This window comes from Lepisosteus platostomus, chromosome 7, assembly GCF_059453375.1.
Source record: "Lepisosteus platostomus isolate fLepPlt1 chromosome 7, fLepPlt1.hap1, whole genome shotgun sequence".
Lineage (NCBI taxonomy): Eukaryota > Metazoa > Chordata > Actinopteri > Semionotiformes > Lepisosteidae > Lepisosteus > Lepisosteus platostomus.
The window spans coordinates 50008525-50025658 of NC_142617.1; the positions used below are offsets into that span (position 1 = coordinate 50008525).

The 17134-nt window shown below is 43.4% G+C and overlaps 1 protein-coding gene across 2 annotated transcripts in view; it reads right to left on the reverse strand.

Annotated features, from left to right (window-relative positions):
* entrep2 (endosomal transmembrane epsin interactor 2) overlaps positions 1 to 17134 on the reverse strand; it is a 146300-nt gene that overhangs the window by 2093 nt on the left and 127073 nt on the right. For both annotated transcript variants that reach the window (XM_088641006.1, XM_088641007.1), the window contains 7 exons: positions 11814 to 11921; positions 9517 to 9677; positions 7106 to 7241; positions 4332 to 4410; positions 3228 to 3779; positions 2594 to 2659; positions 541 to 869 (listed from right to left, as the gene is read on the reverse strand). In XM_088641006.1, the coding sequence (XP_088497132.1) occupies positions 541 to 869; positions 2594 to 2659; positions 3228 to 3779; positions 4332 to 4410; positions 7106 to 7241; positions 9517 to 9677; positions 11814 to 11921 (1431 nt within the window). The remainder of the gene's footprint in view (positions 1 to 540; positions 870 to 2593; positions 2660 to 3227; positions 3780 to 4331; positions 4411 to 7105; positions 7242 to 9516; positions 9678 to 11813; positions 11922 to 17134) is intronic.

Genomic DNA, 17134 nt, shown 5'->3' on the forward strand with positions numbered 1-17134 from the left:
CATCTGGTGCATCATTGCAGTGTCTACCTTTTTAAAACGTCCCTGCATTGGCTAGAAGATGAAAATGATGTCGACATAGACAACTCAATCTTTTCATTGGATATGTTCTTCACACACATTTTTTCCCCTTCATTATAATATTTTTATACACTATAGTATATTCTGTAACATATATTAAATTTTCTGCTAGCTGCATATAACATAACACTTTATTCTTAGCTAGTACAGAAATTAAGCTTTATTAGTATAAGTTTAATGAGCATATGCTAGCTTGTTGCTGTAAATTAGGGAGAGCAGTGGGTCCCAATACAGAACCGGACTATTTGCTGCATATGACCAGTCTTTTCTTTATCCATACTCTGTTCAATACCGGGTTCTGTCCAGTAACTTTTACTCAGTCCAAACAAAAGTGTTCTTCCTATCTGAATACAAACGAATACTCTCTGTCTCTCAAGGGCAGAGGCTACCGATCCTGTAGAATTAGTGGTGACGCAGGCTAATGGCGTAGGTCTCAGGCTTGCATGCAGTGCCATCACCTACCTGATCGATGACGCTGGCGCTGAAGATGGCCTCCTCCATGTGCCGCTCATCAGACTTGATGACGTACTTGATGCTGCTGACCACATGTTGCACCTCTGGAGGTAGATTGCAGCTGGAGTGCTCCAGGAATTTGGCCACCAGTATTTTGGTGTCTTTGTAAGTCTTAAGGTCCACCAAGGAGTGCGGCCGCTCTTTGGAAACAGCCTGCAGGGCTCTGGGTTTCAGCCTGATGTCCACTTTGCTGCGGTCCCCTGGCCTTCCAGACTGAGGCATGTGTCTGACCGAGCCTTGGTATGACACCACAACTTCAGTGTGTTCTGGGAAGGCAGCTGAAAATAGTCAAGATTAACGATATTAATATTTCAAATAATTAATGTTCTACAATTTTGTGATAAGTTCTGTATAAGAATTGCGATGCCATCAAGGATCATAAACTACAGAAGTTAAAAGCTTTTACTGCTGTTTTACAGTTTAGGTTGACAATCACTGCCTATTTATGTTTCTGGGAGGTGACATGATTTCTTCATCAATTTATTAAAAGGACAGTGGGATTACCCTTTTCAACCAGATTAAATAACAGTATAATGCGATTTATGTGAAAGGTTTTCACCCCTATTTTATTAAATAGATTGAGATCAGGTTTAAAATCAGTGATGTCCATAAGAAGATGAAGTGGTTGAGTTAATGAAAAAGGTACTAATTCTTTAACTGTGCAACCACCCATCCCTACTCTATTACAGTGTTCTATTTTTATTATATTCTACAATTAAATTACAGTATTCTATGTTGTTTTTTAGTCAGATGCATATGATATGCAGTGAATTGTCCCCCATCTGTAATGCAAGGTGTACCAGGAAAGAACATTATGACATCAGAAATGTTACAAACTAGAGGCCATTTGGACCATGTAGTTTGTTTGGTTGCCATCTTGTCTAATAATCTCATTGAGCTGCATCTTCTTCTGAAAGAGCAAGTATCAGATGCAACAACGTGGCTGGGTAGCTTTCTCCATACTCCCACAACCATTTGTGTATAAAGAAAAACGTCTCCTGTTGTCAGTTTTGAAAAAACACTTCCACATTGTTTCCAGCCCTCTAGTGTGTACTTCACTGTTCATTTGAAGAAGTCAACTGGGGTGAATTTGTCAGTGTCTTTGAGGATCCTGAAAACTTCAGTCCTGTCCTCTCATAGTCTGTTCTGTTCAAGACTAAGAAAATTCAGTAATTTTAGCCTTGAACTAGCAAGAGAGAACATGGTACTGTATATTTATCAGATCAGACTAAATGTCTCAGTACTAACTGTGCAAATAAACACTCATCTGTGACCCTGTCGATGTTCTTTGCTTCTCAGTATTCCCACAGACGCAGAAAAAAATATTTAAATAAAAGACATCCAGTTTACAGTGATGTCCATAAGAAGATGTAGTGATTTCCCATGAGCAGAACAGCTCATTCCAGTTCATTAAAAACGCCTCCACAGCAATCAGGCTCTGGTGTGAAGTAATTAATATGGGTCAGATATTTCTATGTCTAATATTGCCCTTTTGTAATATACTGGGGTTTAGCCTCACCTCTGGGAACTAATGAAAAGAGCACTCTTCTTGATCAAAGTCTTAGTTGAAGAAACATTCAAATGTTATTATAAAAATAAAACGATTATTTTATGATAAAATGTTTTTGATTCTATGAAATTTCTACCTATGGGTAGAAAGAATCCTAAAAATGTTCTGCATGTAAGTTTATTCAGGTTAGTTGTAGGTAATACTGGTCCCGAAGTACAAGGCTAACCAAGCATTCACTCCATGTATAGCAGGAAATGTTGAAACTTCCTTTCCATCTAAATTATGTAAATGCTATTATTTTTTCCATTTCAGTATAGCAGTGCTGACACTGATTTAAATGATTGCAACATTACTTTGAGCTGTAAAGGAAAACAACAGCAGCTTGATGATGGAATAATTAAGCCTGTGCCTCCTGCATAAGGTGACAACATGCAAGCGTGCTCTGTGGTCTTCCTGAGTCTGAGAGGCACAGTAAACAGAACTAATGAGTACCTGGCTCAGGTGAGGTCTGGGGGGAGTCGTCAGGATTATAGGCAGCTGAGCAGCCACAGCTGTCACCTACGGATGGAAGACGTTGCAATTAATAAAAATTCAGAATGGGACCTGTCCTTATCGCTTTATGGTTCAGTTCCTTAGGTTAGACAAAGGAGCGAGTGAACAAGCTGAATCCTCCTGGTACACGTTTAAAAATACAGTATGTGGGTGAAACATGCTGAATGACTGAAATGTGACGACTCCATAGAATGTTACCTTGGTTTCATATCTAGTCAATAAATGAACACAAATGGTGTATTACTTCATGCGATATTATAAATAAGGAATAAGGAATTATAAGGAACTGCGGTTTTCCGTATTCAACGAGGGAAGGCTAAAGTCAACTCCTCGGGAGTAACAGGAATGCACCGGTTGACACTGCACCCCCAATTTTAAATATTGAATCAAACTAATTACTTACATAAGAAGCCCCTGTTTTGTTTTTTTGAAGCGGGTGGGGGTGGGTGATTGAGAAATGTTAACCGAGAAATGGGCAAAATAGGTAGCCCTCACGGACTCGACCTGCTCATCCCTGTGTCAAACCCGTAAACCAGACGGCTGAAACGAAACGGCGGAGAGAAAAGGCAATTACTTCCGGAGAGGGATGTGCAGGAGACGGGGTCGCTGGTGGAGCGGGCGATCCTGGAGAGTCGGTACCTCTTGCCGTGTCTCGGCGGCCGGGGCTTGTCCAGCCCGGCCGCGTGGGAGGTGCCCGAGCTGGACTGGGGCTGCGAGACCGAGGAGGAGGAGGAGGGGGACCACACGCTGAAGCACAGCTTCTTCTGCCGGGGCGGCGGGGAGGGCGAGGAGGCAGCCGCCGTCTCCCGCCTGGAGGCCCCGGCCTCCCCCTCCAGCCCGCTGTTGTTCTCGGAGGACCAGTCCGGCGAGCGGTCCCGCGCGCGGCACCTGTCCGGGGAGGAGCTCCGGGACCGGCTCCGCGGGGGGCGGGGGTCGCCGCGCGCGCTGTGCTCCAGGCTGGTGCAGCTGCCGTCTGTGGCGGCCGTGCGGATGGTGCTGTACGGGGAGAAGTCGGCCGACCGCAGGGAGCCCTGCACTTCCAGGGAGCACAGGTCCTCCGAAGAGCAGCTGTGGTCCGGGATATCGGCCACCTCAGACACCATCAGGGACGCGCTGTCCACCGAGGCTGCAGGACAACCAGCGTTCACTGCACTGCACAGCATTCCCCCGGCCGTCTTTATTCAAACCAATCAGAGCCAATTAACTCAATTAAAGGCCAATTAGTTTCCCACTCAGTGACTTAAGTAAAGGGCTGATTAAAGCCCTGCAGTGATGGTATTTAATGCCTAGGCTGGCCAACTCAAGTGACAGGATGACAGAACGATTTGTTTTCTAATATCCACACCTTCATATAATCATACGCATCTCCGATATTCAGAGCATGCTACTGCTATGTATTTGTATTTATTCTCATTTTTTTTCAGTCCAATATCCATGGGTGAAGCAAGATCCATTTATCAGACAAAGTTCAAGAGAACCCCTGTACACTGCTTGCTTCCAGTGGCATTTAATTTCAAATTTTAATGTGCTAAGATGTCATTTAAAATAACAGAGTTAACTCACATAACACTTCATTTAAAAATAGCTGGCTTGAGTTATGAGCTTCGTCACCCTAACTACAAATACTAAACCTGCCAACTGTGAGGACTTCCATGGCTCCAGTGTACTTATTCCTCACCTTGTGTGCTGAAGCCAGCGGTGGTGTTTCTCTCACACAGGCTGGATTCGGTGGCCTGCTGCTCCAGACTGGTGGTCCCCTTCACAGAGACAGAACAAAACCCGCAGTGAGAATCCTGTGGTCATGGTTTTGCTGGCGCTGCTTGCCGTAGCACACCAGACAATAGCCCTGCAGCTGGGAAACATGTGCTGCTGCTTTGATGCTAGCACTGCCTGAGCAGGCAACGGGCGGCGTGGCAGTGTGGACACTTTCGAAGCCTCAGCTGTAACAAAATATCTGCTTCGTTACTGTCCTGCATTAGGAGGGCGATGTGGGGCAGCAATGACACCAGCAGCAGGGTAAAGCATATCTGAGTGTGGGATTATATCATGCATGTTTAATCAACTCGTGCATGCTCTTCTGGAAGGCAGACTAATTCCCTAACTGTTCAGGACAGCCATCGGTCATTTCCTTCATCTGCCATATGGATGGTGCGATGATGTAAAATTACTCAAACCCTTTCATTTGGCGAGCGTGAACTTACAGCTTGAAGCCGTTTTGTTGGCAGGGTGCCATGCGATAAAAATAAGCATTACAAGCCACTGTTCTCCGTACTGATTGCAATAATAATTCCCTCTCGTCACACTCCTCAAGCACAGAAGCACAGATGAAGACAAATCAGTGCTCTGTGCCCGGGGTATTGATTGGGGGGGTGCGATTATGCTATCCATCTTAAATCAGCCCTTGTGCATGTTATTCTGCAAAGCAGACGCATGAATCTTTTAAGACTGGTAGACTGCTTTTTCAATACGGTATGCGGAGCATCATGATGAGAAGTCTGCCTGTTCAAACTTTAAATGAAGCACAGTGCAATTAGTCCTCTAAACAAGGGCTCTTTCTTCAATTAAATGCGTTAACACTGCTTTCTTCTAGAAAAAGTTTTTCCTCAGCAGACTCTCTCTTAAAATCCCAAATTCCTAAGCACCTTGAATCACTTTTTTACTTCATATCAAGTTCCCGTTCCTTGGGCCTACCACAATTCTGAACAATGATAGAGGTCATGGCTAAAAATCGTCTGATTCCTTCCACCCACGCCCGGTCAAGCAGGCTGCCAGGGCGAGAGAAACACCCCTGTCTGGGGTGAAGCTGGCCTGCCTGTCATCAGAGTGCTGGTATGAATGTGACGCTCTGTCCTGCAGCGAGGGATTCAGTCCTGTAGGAAAGCGCGGGTCCAGGATTGAATTTTCTTTTTTGTGAGGGTGAACGAAAACGCCAAAAGGCAATACTTTGGAGTTCAGAAGGCCGGGTAATTGAATTTATAAAGAGCTGCACTTCACAAAAAAATGTCTTTTGAAAAAGAGATCCTGCAACAGCACATGACAGCAAAAATCTGCTATAAAAGGTAAGAGTATAAAAAACTTTGGAAGCTGAGGGTTTAATGTAAGCAGCCTTGCATGTTTCTATTCTTCGTCCAATTAATTTTCTCATGGGTTTGGACACAGCCCACAGGTGTTAGAAGCATAATTTAAATGCCATAAGAATCAAAGGTAATTAAGTGAATACATACAACATTTGCTAATAGAAATTCAACATTTCCACAGGGTAAAAAAACAGTGGAAAAATGCTTCTTCGATAACGATGCCAGCTCAGTATCACATTCTGCCATTAGGACCGTTGTTCATACTTAAAAGCAGCTGCTTTCAGCTGAGCAATGGTCTCTTGCTGAAATCTGAATCTGTCTACCTATTCGAATTTATTACCAAACGCAGAAGTGAAGAGTCACTTGTGGATAATATGTCACTCTCACTTATTGCCGCACGTTATTAAAGGCTGCAGTCCTTCAGAGCAGCAATCAGTAATTCACTTTCAGCCCTGATCCCTGACGAAATTAAAAGATCAAAGACTCGACACAGGAGCTCTCCCTCCTCATGCAAAATGCTAAGGCGTTGCTGCTCAGCGCATCTGGAACTGCGTGCCCCTCCCTTGCTCCTGTCAGGCAGCTTCTGTAATCTCCCAAACGCGGCTCTGTTTGCACATTTCATCTTGTAAACTCCGACCCGCGGAGCTCTCACGCAGAGGAACATGCTTTTGTAATGAGCGGAACATTCCAAACTCCATTCCAAACCTGCTGCTCTGCGGGCTCTCGGGGCTGAAGGCGCTTGGACCGCTGCCACGCCAGGTGACTCTGACGCAGGGGACGAGCGCTGCCCGCTTCGTCCAGCGCAGGCCAAGGGTGTCTAGACAGCTTTCTTGTGTCAGCAGACCGAACTGATTTCGTTTTGGCGACAGAGTCAGCATTCCACTGGGGTGAAGGGTGTTTGTTTTTTTTCTTATAAAGAAGGACTGATGGGTTGGCCCCGAGTTAGATCAAGTGCTCCCGAATCAAATGGTACACTGTACCAGAGCTGCGTTACCGAAGACTGCATTAAGGTCAAACTGGACCACGTTATTGGGCTGGCTGGGGAGCATAAAAAACTAAGTTTATGGTTTGCCATAATGTAACAATATAAAGACAATTAAACCATGGTGTTCTGATAGTTTCCAAAATTCAATTTCATCAGGGGCATGCCGATGGCCAGACCTCAGAATAAAGAGAAGGGTCCGTGCGGCATAACAGAAATTTCAGTGAAAGGCCACTAAAACAGTACAGACAACTAAAAATATCTAGCAAAAATAAATATCCGTGCCTTGTAGCACTGGTACATTTCAGCTCTTTATCTACTTTCTCTCCAGGTGGCAAAATCAAGACTTCAAGAAGACAGGCCTCCTGAGAGAGGCGCTTCGGCGGAGCTCACCTGGCTGGCCGGCGTCTGCCCCACCACGGCCTCATATGGTGGGGGCAGTTCGGAGGGGTACAGGGTCCCGGGACTATTGATAGGCATGCCGTAGATGGCACTGAACGGGGAGTGAGGGAAGTCCAGGTGCAGGCCCCTGGGGAGCAGAAGTCATGCAGAAACACAGGTGAGCAGGATGGCTGGAGCGCTCTGCCACATTCAGGCAGGCGCCGCGAGTCTGACATTCCCCTGGCCGCACCAAGGCTTTGAACAAGCCGCTTTCAGCTTTGAATACATTCACCTTTTCTCCTGCTTTGGTACAGGACCTTGAAGAGACCAGCGGCAAAAAAAAAAAACTTCTTGAGTAATGTGCCACCCCTGATGTAGCTGATCAACCTGCACTTGTAGACGCAGGTCTGTTCGGTGCAGAGGAATATTTCTGATGGATTATCTGGAACCGAGGTGCCAACTTTGTATTACTTTTATAGTGATTGCATTGCACTTGGTGCTGAAAGAAAAAAAGTACAGTCCTCCCTAGAGATCTATTCGTCAATATACGATTCATAATGCTGAAAAGTCCATGTGTAGAATAAAAAATCTCAGTGAAGCTGCGACATCTGTTCTACTACAGTATACAGTATAAGTCGTGCACATTCATGAAACTCAGAAAAGCATTAAAGAGCTTTTTACAGGCTAGCTCACCAGACCCTAATGCTGCAGGCTGAGAGCAGCATTTTTTTTCTCAAGGCCATTTGATTGATCTATCAAAGAGCAGTAGCTGGCTTGAAATAAGCTTCTTTCGTACAAGCTTACCACCAAATATAAAAACAATATCTCATTTGAATTTTTTTTTTAAATTCAGAATTGCCAATTATTTTTGATATATGCACTTGATCTGGAATCGTTAATTATGTACTTTTCACAACTGTGTAATTCTGTCTTGGCTGGCAGCTGCAAACTTCGTATCCGCACACAGGGAGAATGAGGAGGTGTGGCCAGACTCCTCTGACCCGCCCACCTTCACACCAATCATCTTTTAACACATCGCAGGCAGCACAGCTCTGTACTGGAGGTTCAGTGCCAGCTGGAGGAGAGACGCATCCCCCTCTGACAGTATTACAGCAGCAGGGAGGCCGCGGGGGGCATTGTGTCACCGAAAAAGCTCTGGCCTTCTACTGTAATTCCATCTTACATTCCAAGCCACGTCCTTGGGAACACCAGCCACACACAGGCAGAGTTTAGAGCATTTAATTTGTGCTCAGACAAGTGCCTTTACTGGTTGAGCCACTCTGGAAGTTATTTTAGCCTTTAGCAGTTACAGTACATACTGTATACTTTAGGACAGGTGAAAAGCTTATTATGTTTTATCCGAGATATACTGGGGTGGCATCCCGATGCTGCCTTGTTTAACGACTTTTAAGGGTTAATTTATATTACTGGAGACAGCAGTTTGAATTTTTATGACTAAACTGCAAAATGAACTGCAAAGTACGCATAAACTGTGCTTATGTTCCCAATAACAGCACTTTAAAACTAGACAATCCCAGAAGGCTATTGTCTATGAGAGTGCTGCTTTGCTTTAAAATTTCTATATTTCTATATCAGGATTACAGTATATAGCTTTGCATATAAAAGAAATGACAATAAATTACGAGGTTACAAAGATTTTACCCTTGTACCCTTGTATTTTATAGACCTGTATACAAGGTATCAGAACATGTAAAAATGTCATCAGGGTGTTAAATCAGCAAAAACGTTATTCAGAATTTTAGTGGCTGTTTCATAGTAGCAGATTGAAATCAATATGTAATTTACACAAGACTGGGATATTTTTACAGTTTATACCATGCAATAGATAAAGTGCATTATTATACAGTATCTGACATACCTGTGTGCAGCTTCAATCATTTAAGGACCTATCAGTTTTCACCTCACTATAGCATCTCAGTTTCTTATGAGAGGATCTAATATTAACGTGAGCAATGGGATTATGCATTCTGTACATTTTAATGCCAAAATACATTTTAGTGACTCAATAAAAGGAAAATAATACTGTTTTAAGACAAAAATAAATTCAAAGCTTCCACCTGCCCACTATATCCCCAGTACTTTCCAACAGGTAAACAAGACATTGCCCTTCTTCTTTGTGTCCCTTGGCTGAACCTGATCCCACAGCACAAAAACAGAAATCAGACTCCCATTGCAGAGCAGTGTGATCCGTGCCAGCTTTCACAGGCTGAAGACTCAAGAAAACATGACGGAGATGAAGGCACAACACAACCGGTCGTAATATTTTTGAAAAGACAAAAGGCCTGAAGTATCCTGTACATCAGCCTATGTATTCTGCAGATAGTAAGGACCTGAACAGGATCAAACTCCTCTGCAATGCGATTAGTCTCCCATAAGCGTTTGGATGTGTGTGCTGGAATTACCTCTGCGATTCCACCACTGGGGTACAGGTGTACTCGGGAGGGTAGTAGGGAGGTGGTGGGATTGGGGGAATAAACTCATCGAAATCCAAAGCCTGGTGCAATATGGTGCCATGAGGGGTCATACAGTCTGGGTTCATAGACCGGGATCTGTGAGGAATAAACTAAAAGAAACGAAACAAAAACAACAAGAATCAAAGGACGCTCAACACTGCAGGAGGGACTGAGCATTAATTACAGACTGAAAGAAGTGTCCAGATGAATATAAGAAGCACAGTACTGTTAAGTAACCGAGGCTTTCAAAACAGAACTCCTGTCTAAGCCAAAGGAAAGTGGAAAATGAAGTGCAAAAACAAAACAGAAAAGCAGTTGAGCATACGGGAACCGCTGCATTCTGAGAAAAAAAGAGTCTAAGCGATGTAGATGCCAATAACAGCACAGGTTTGATTTAAAGCAGGTTTCTGAAAGCCTGCACAGGCCACTGGCCTCACCATCGCCTTCCTGGACCCATCTGGCCATGGGGGGGAAGGAGAGGTAACATACAGGTGAGCTCAGTTTCAGGTGCCGAGGGACAAGGTCCAGAGTTTCCTTTGGTTCCTTTTCTCATCAAGTGATTTCTTTCACGTCACCTGGGCAGAAAGCCCGAGTTCCTGCTTGAAATCAGGCAGACACCTGCACTGGCACTGTTATTCACCCCTGTCTTCCTTGCCAGCTGAAGACATTTTTAATCTTCCCATCGCCTCGTTGTTGCTCTAAAACCACCTTCTTCACCCTGCGACTTCCTTTCAGATTCAGCTGGCAGGCTCAGATCAGAGGTGATCTTAGACCATCAAGACCATGAGCCAACAAATGTTTTCTCCATTCTGAGTCATATCAGGTTAACAGTCCTAACTAACTAACTAACTAACTAACTAACTAACAGCATCAGAATTGTGTGTTTAAAAAAGTTCTGGCTCTCAGGCAGCAGTATATTTAGTCCACTCGGCTCTAATTGTATTACAGTATATCCTCGTTCTCCACTATTCGACTCTTGGAGTGCATTTGTCTTTGCGAAAAATCCGCTGTAAACCGAACGATTGGTCGGCTGCAGCCAGTTTTGTGCCGATTCAATAGCTCGTGATGAGAACTGTGCCTCAGCTCTGCAGCAAACAAAACCCTCCAGAAAGAGACTGTAACATCTGAAATAACTGCCTTGAAAGCAGCGCTGTGACACTACTGACTTTTAACAGGGTTGGTGAGGAATCGATCATCATGAAAAGAAAAAAAGAAACTGAGGTTTTATCCCTTCGATTCTTCTCGTGGTTTCTATATTTTATTTCTGCAGGAAGTGCAAATTTCAGATAACAAGAATCCCATATACTGTATATATCCCACTAGTTTCACCCTGCGATTTTTAAACAAAAGAGAAGTGGCAATAGCACATGAAATTTGAAAATGGTTGTATCTGTCACTGATGGTTTTCAAGTGGCTCTAGTGTTTTGGAAATCACTCACGATTGCTGGTCATGGCGCACACACTGCCAGAAGGTAACAAATTTCCTTCTACTCTTTCAAGCTTCTGCAACATGCACCGCTAATATCATTCGGCTAAATCAATCACTGGGCTTGCCCTTTAGAGCTCCCATTTACGTGTGATAGAATTTATGATGTAAGTCATAAATGTAAAAGGGCTACTGGTATACAACATTAAAATTTAATGCTCCTGTAAGTTTATTACCCTCAAATCAGAAGGTCTTGCTGGTGAAATACTCTGGAGACATTAAAATGTCACGAATCAGATCTGAGCCACCTGCATTTTTAATGGGAATCGTGCAGGAGCTACCTCAAGCTGTCACCCGTCACTAGGCCTGGAGTACAAGTCAATCTTTTAGTTATAAAACCTTGGAAGTGAAGGGCAAAGAGTCAAAAATTTCATTTAGCAAAATTAATTTCCCTCACTATTGGAGGGATGCAGTCAGGTTTGGGCACAGAAATGGCGGCACTCAGGATAGCAGCTGAAAATAAAGGCATAAAGTGATTTGCTTTAAGAAATAAAATACCTTTGCATTTTACAGACCTTGAAGAAACCATAATAAAGCCTAATGAGAGACTGAATAAAAAAAACATTATGGTATTTCTTTAAAGCTATTTCTAAGATATATAGACTAAGAATACTTCCAGTAAGAACCCCGTGTAAGAATCTTTGGGAAGCTCTCCATCCAGCCAAGGATGGCTCCAGGTTGAACAGGTGACTGCATATCGGAAGGGAAGCTCTTCCACAGACCAAGACCGTTTTGTTTTTCTAAACACATCTGCGCTCACCATGTGCAGGACATCGGTGGAGACCATCTGCATGCAGCACATTGCAGTGGCCAGGGCACAGACGATGGTGGAGATGACATTCAGGGCACAGACACTGAACAGCAGCTCCTGGGAGGAAACCAAGATCACAGTGTTAGCAGCTATGCATGTTGAATAAAACAGCTGGCAGTGAGATAAAATGTGGGCACAACTCATCACCCTGACCCATCAAATAGCCCTCGCTGTCGAACAAGGCGCTGCTCTGTACGCCATACTTGTGGCAGCAGTGGCGAAAATGGAGTGGTGAGAACAAAGTGATAGGCTACTGTACAGTATATCACCTTGCGTGCCTTGTAACAAGCGCTATAAATCAAGGTGTTAGCCTCCTGGCTGGGCTATGGAAATAGAATTAAATGTATATATTGTAAATCATATTCTGACAATCTGAAGAGAAAAAACAAAAACCTTCAGCCATCTTTCCTGCCTTTTCAAGCACAACAGCGCATGCAAACATTTACTTTCTTTCACAGTAGTCCGATACAACCTTAAAAGGTTAATTAAACAACCAAAATCAGCCTCACTCTAAATGGACAGTTGTTTCTTTTCAGGGCACTTGGACAATTTTACAATGAAAGACAAATACAGTATCAAGCTAAGAGAGGTCTTTCCAATGTTTGTGAACGCTTCGTTGGAAACTGAATTGAGCCATTGGACTCCAGGCACCCTTCTTTGTACTTCCTGTTTAGAACTCCAAGCTGGGCTTGCTTGCAACGTAATGTGGGAAGGAAACAATATGAAAATCCAGCTGGGAATAGTGTGCATAGTTGTTCCAGCAATAAAACATACTTAAAGCCGGCAGCTATTCCCATGATTACTTTAAAATACCAGTCAGCTGCTTCACAGATTGCATATCACTCTAGGAAAAAAATCTTTTAAAGAAAAGACCTCCATACTTCAGAAAAAAAGTCCTGTTTTGAATTGTTTATGGTTTTTTATGCTCAATAAAGCACTGTGGGTTCATACCAATCTTCTTTCACACCATCATCACATTAAAAACCACACGATCATATTTTCCACGAGTGTTATCATGCCATTAACTGTATTTGCTCTACAGGTCAATAAAGAAATTGTTACTAACACAACTTCTATTGATTGAAGATAAAAATCATTTTTTCCCATCTTGTTCTGTTCATTTAACAGTAAGATTAATTTCATAAGGGAGTGTTACTTGCAGTTGTCCAATAAGCACAGTTTTATTAATGTATTTTGTTTGATAATCAGCAGAAAAATTCTTAGCAGAATTGTCCATTTCTGCCAGTGAAAGTATGAATAAGGGGTAACAGAAACAAACCAAAGTTTCACGCGTCCATGGGCTCAGGCATAACAGAAATGCCTCGTTTTCTCCAAAGCGTTTCAACAGCATCCAATGGGTACAGGCAAACAATCCTGAATATCACACTGAAGTGAAATAAGATGGTTTAGCAGCAAAGACACAAGGACAGCATTCTCTCTCAGTGCAGTGCGTAGCTAAGAAACCCCAGCGTGCCCCTGGCATGACTGGCACAGAAGCTTGTGCAGCACACAGCACAAAGCTGTTACATGAGTGCTGTTGACATGAGAAGCCATATACACAACAGGCTCAGTGCTCAACCCCAGATCCAGCCAGCTCCAGTGTGGGGTCCCAGATGGGCCCTTCTCTACCCGCAAGCCAAATGCACAGGGAGAGCCGGAGAGCCCAAAGCCTGAGATGGACACCCACAGCTGCAAACTAGCATGTGGGGAGGTGTTTGGCCTGCAGCCCGGATAAAACCCAAACAGCTGGGTTTCCCACACTCTTCCAGCAGGGGACGGTCTGGGGGTTTCGTGCACAAGCACAGTCCAGCTGTATACTTTAAAACAGTAAGGGAGTGGCAAGTCAAACATTGTCATTTTCTCAGCCCTGGGGTCGGCAGCAGCCCGGGGTGGCCTGTCTGGACTGTCAGCCCTGAGGGAGCCGGAGATCACTCAGACAGCCAGAGGACCAGGACAGGGGCTCCCAGTCCTGGTCCTGGAGGAATACACACACCTGCTGGCCTTCACGGCAGCCAAGCTTCATGACCTCCCTGAAACCTCCATCGAAATAACAAGGCGCTGGATTGAAATGTCTGCGAGTTACAACTCCTAAACAGTCAGAACCATTCAAATTAGTCTCCTTGCTAAGTCAGTTAAGGGAACAGTTATGCAATTGAGAGCATGACTGGAGCTAAACCCAGCAGGTATATGTGTGTGTGGGCCTCCAGGAGCAGGGCTGCGAACAGGGTGCCTAGCATCACAGGCTGAGCCCCCATGCCCTCTGCAGCCTTGGAGAAGGTGAACGGCTCGTGCCAGGCCTCGGGGGGCACACTGCGTCCGCAAGTGAATTCGGCGTTCATATCTGATTTCATTCGCCGCACGCAGCAGATGAGAGAGAGCTCCAACTGTGATGCAGATTGTTCAGCCTGACACAGAAGTCATTTTAATGACTTATTTTAAAGCCCTACTCTAACTGGCAACACTGTACTGAGAACTGATTAAAAACATCATTTATCTGGGAACGGTTCTCGCTCCAAATCAAGATTCAGGGCCATTGCTATAAAACCAACATACAGTACAAACTCTATCAAGGGGCCAATCAGAAATTCCTTTCCTTTGTTCTAGCCATCTCCACTGCACAACTAGAGATCAAGAAAACCTGTTCCACGACTGGTGCAGGCAGAGAGAACACACAAGGTGCTAAGAATTACTCGACATGCCTTCTCAGCTAGACAGTAATAATAGTCTCCCCACCACAGAAGAAAAAATACATTTTCCCTCTGCAGTCACAAGTGCTTTAAATTACAAAACCCAGAGTAACCTACGCCACAGTTCAAGAAAAAGACACGCTCAAATCCACTCATGCCAAGCAAAAACAGTATTATGATTAAAAGCACTGTATTGTTTAAATCTCATCAATAATATTTAAGAAAAACAATGTCTATAAAAGCAGTATGCTGGAGTACGGACGCGTGCAGATAAGTCTGACCACTAAAAAACTCACTTGTCTTCTTGATTGCATTCAACTACTGCACTTTTCTTTCTTATTTCACAACAATTCAAAATGCAATAATGAGCAGTGAAACCTTTTCACCCATGAAATTACCCTTTTCTCTGCACATCTAACTTTCCATTACATTGGTTGTACATAAAATATCTAGAAATAAATACCTATCAGATGGAAAGGGAAAAACAGGCCATTATCCGAGTCCCCCTAGAAAAGTGCCTTAAAGACTAAATTTATTCAGAACCAGTCTTCTCTCTAATATTACTTTTTAAAATATGTAGGGGCAGAGTGTAAAAGACTATTAAAATATATATGCTGTCTGCTTATATTCTCATGCTTAGTGTTGTGAGGAGCGGGCAGTCTCACTCTCAGTCAGAGCAGTGTGAGTTTGCAGAGACACAGTGGCACGCACTGACGGCAGTATTGACACAAGATCCTTCCAGTCAGCTCCCAGCTCCTCCTGCAGCTGTGCTCTGAGGACAGACACCCGGCCTCACTGCGTGATCTTCAACCTCTACCAAGAGTCACCAGCCTCTAAAACCCAGACTGGGGCTGTCTCCTTCATAAGCAGAATTTATTATGTTTTTTTTCTATAAGCACTAACATTAAGACGCATTGTTCATCCAGCCATCCAGTTTCAATGCACTTTATCCAGTTCACGTTCATGAGAGAGCCAGATCCGATCCTAGCAAGGCAGGGTACACCATGGATGGGACGCCAGTGCATCGCTGGACACACACACGCACAGAGAGGTAGCTTCTTCTGTTGTATATACTGTAAAATAATATGCTTTAAGATCATGAAATAATTATGCGTTGAGACCTGGGTGGCAGACTGGTGTGATGGTTAACATGGCTGGGGCCCTGGGTTGCTATCTCAGATCCGGACCTGGTGTGTTGTCTGTGTGGAGTTTTCTCCATGTTTGCATGGAGTGGTAGGGCAATTAGCTTATAGGAAAACTGACCCTGGTGTGAATGTGTGCGTGTCTCTGTCTGTGTGTCTGCCCTATGGTGAACTGCTGTTCCACCTATTGTGGACCCACCTTTATGCCTGTTGCTTGCCAGACTAGGCCCTGGCTCCCCATGACCCTGAACTGGAAGAAGCGTTTGGGAAATGGATGGATAATATTAGAAACCTAAGATAGAGTGAACAAATAGATCTGTAAGTGTTTTGTAAAAACCTTCAGTATTAAGGTCAGGACACAAATGTAGCCACACACAAGGCCAGAAAGAAAATGCCTCAAACACATCCCAGTTCAAAGAACTGGCTCAATTGTGTGAGCAGTGAAAAGGGAATAAGACGGAATCTGCTCAAATTAAAGGTCCATAATTAATTTGTGTCATGTGGGAAATCAGATCCTTTTATCTCTTTCAGATTTTAAAATTAAGAAGCATATACAGAAACACGCAAGCTGAATCCGAGATTTTATTTCAAGTCTCCCAGGATGAAATTCGTATTTTGCGGGGCAACAAGTGTATTAAAAGCAAAGTGTTCATTTAACAAAATAAATCCCAAATGCTCTGTGGTCACAGCATCTGCAAGGCTACAGTTGCACAACTCATTTCAGAGCACTGCTTATTGCAAAATAGTGAAGTACTTAGAAATTCGCCAAAAATAAATCGAAACACTTAGAAATATAGTTCATTGGCAAAACAGTCACACATTCTGTCTTCCTTTATTTAAGCCCTTTAAAAATAAAGTAAAGAAAAGAAAGAAAACAGTTCCACTGGGAAAAAATCAGTTAAAAATAGATACTGGAATCTTTTTTTTTTTCCAGCATGGTTAGATTTTGTGTTTATTCACATGTCTGCAGAACCTGAGAACAGTTATGAGGCTGGTGCTTCAGAAGAGTGTGCGTAATCACTTCATACATCTATCCCGTGTAACGCTTTTTAATAAAATACACTTCTGTACCCCGAGTCTTTCACACCAGAAAGGAATGCATTTCTGAGATAAAAAAAGGTTTGATTTGGCCAAGATGACTGCTTGCAAAACTGCTATAGCATACAGTATGATCCCTCAGTTAAGGCACAAATCTGACAAAATGGATTCTGTCACTAACTGCTAATTGTTTGTTTTTTAAAAAGGCATGAAGCTAGACAACGAGCTCTGAAAACAGTGATTGACAGATCGTTTTGTGATCAGCAGTGATGCGGTTAAAGTAATTCACTCCATATGAAACATAAATCATGCTGTTTTTTTACCATAATTGCTGCTGTGAAAATAGTTTCTGCTTTAGTGTCATGTTCATTTTTCGTTTTGAAGACAAACTTATAGTTCATTT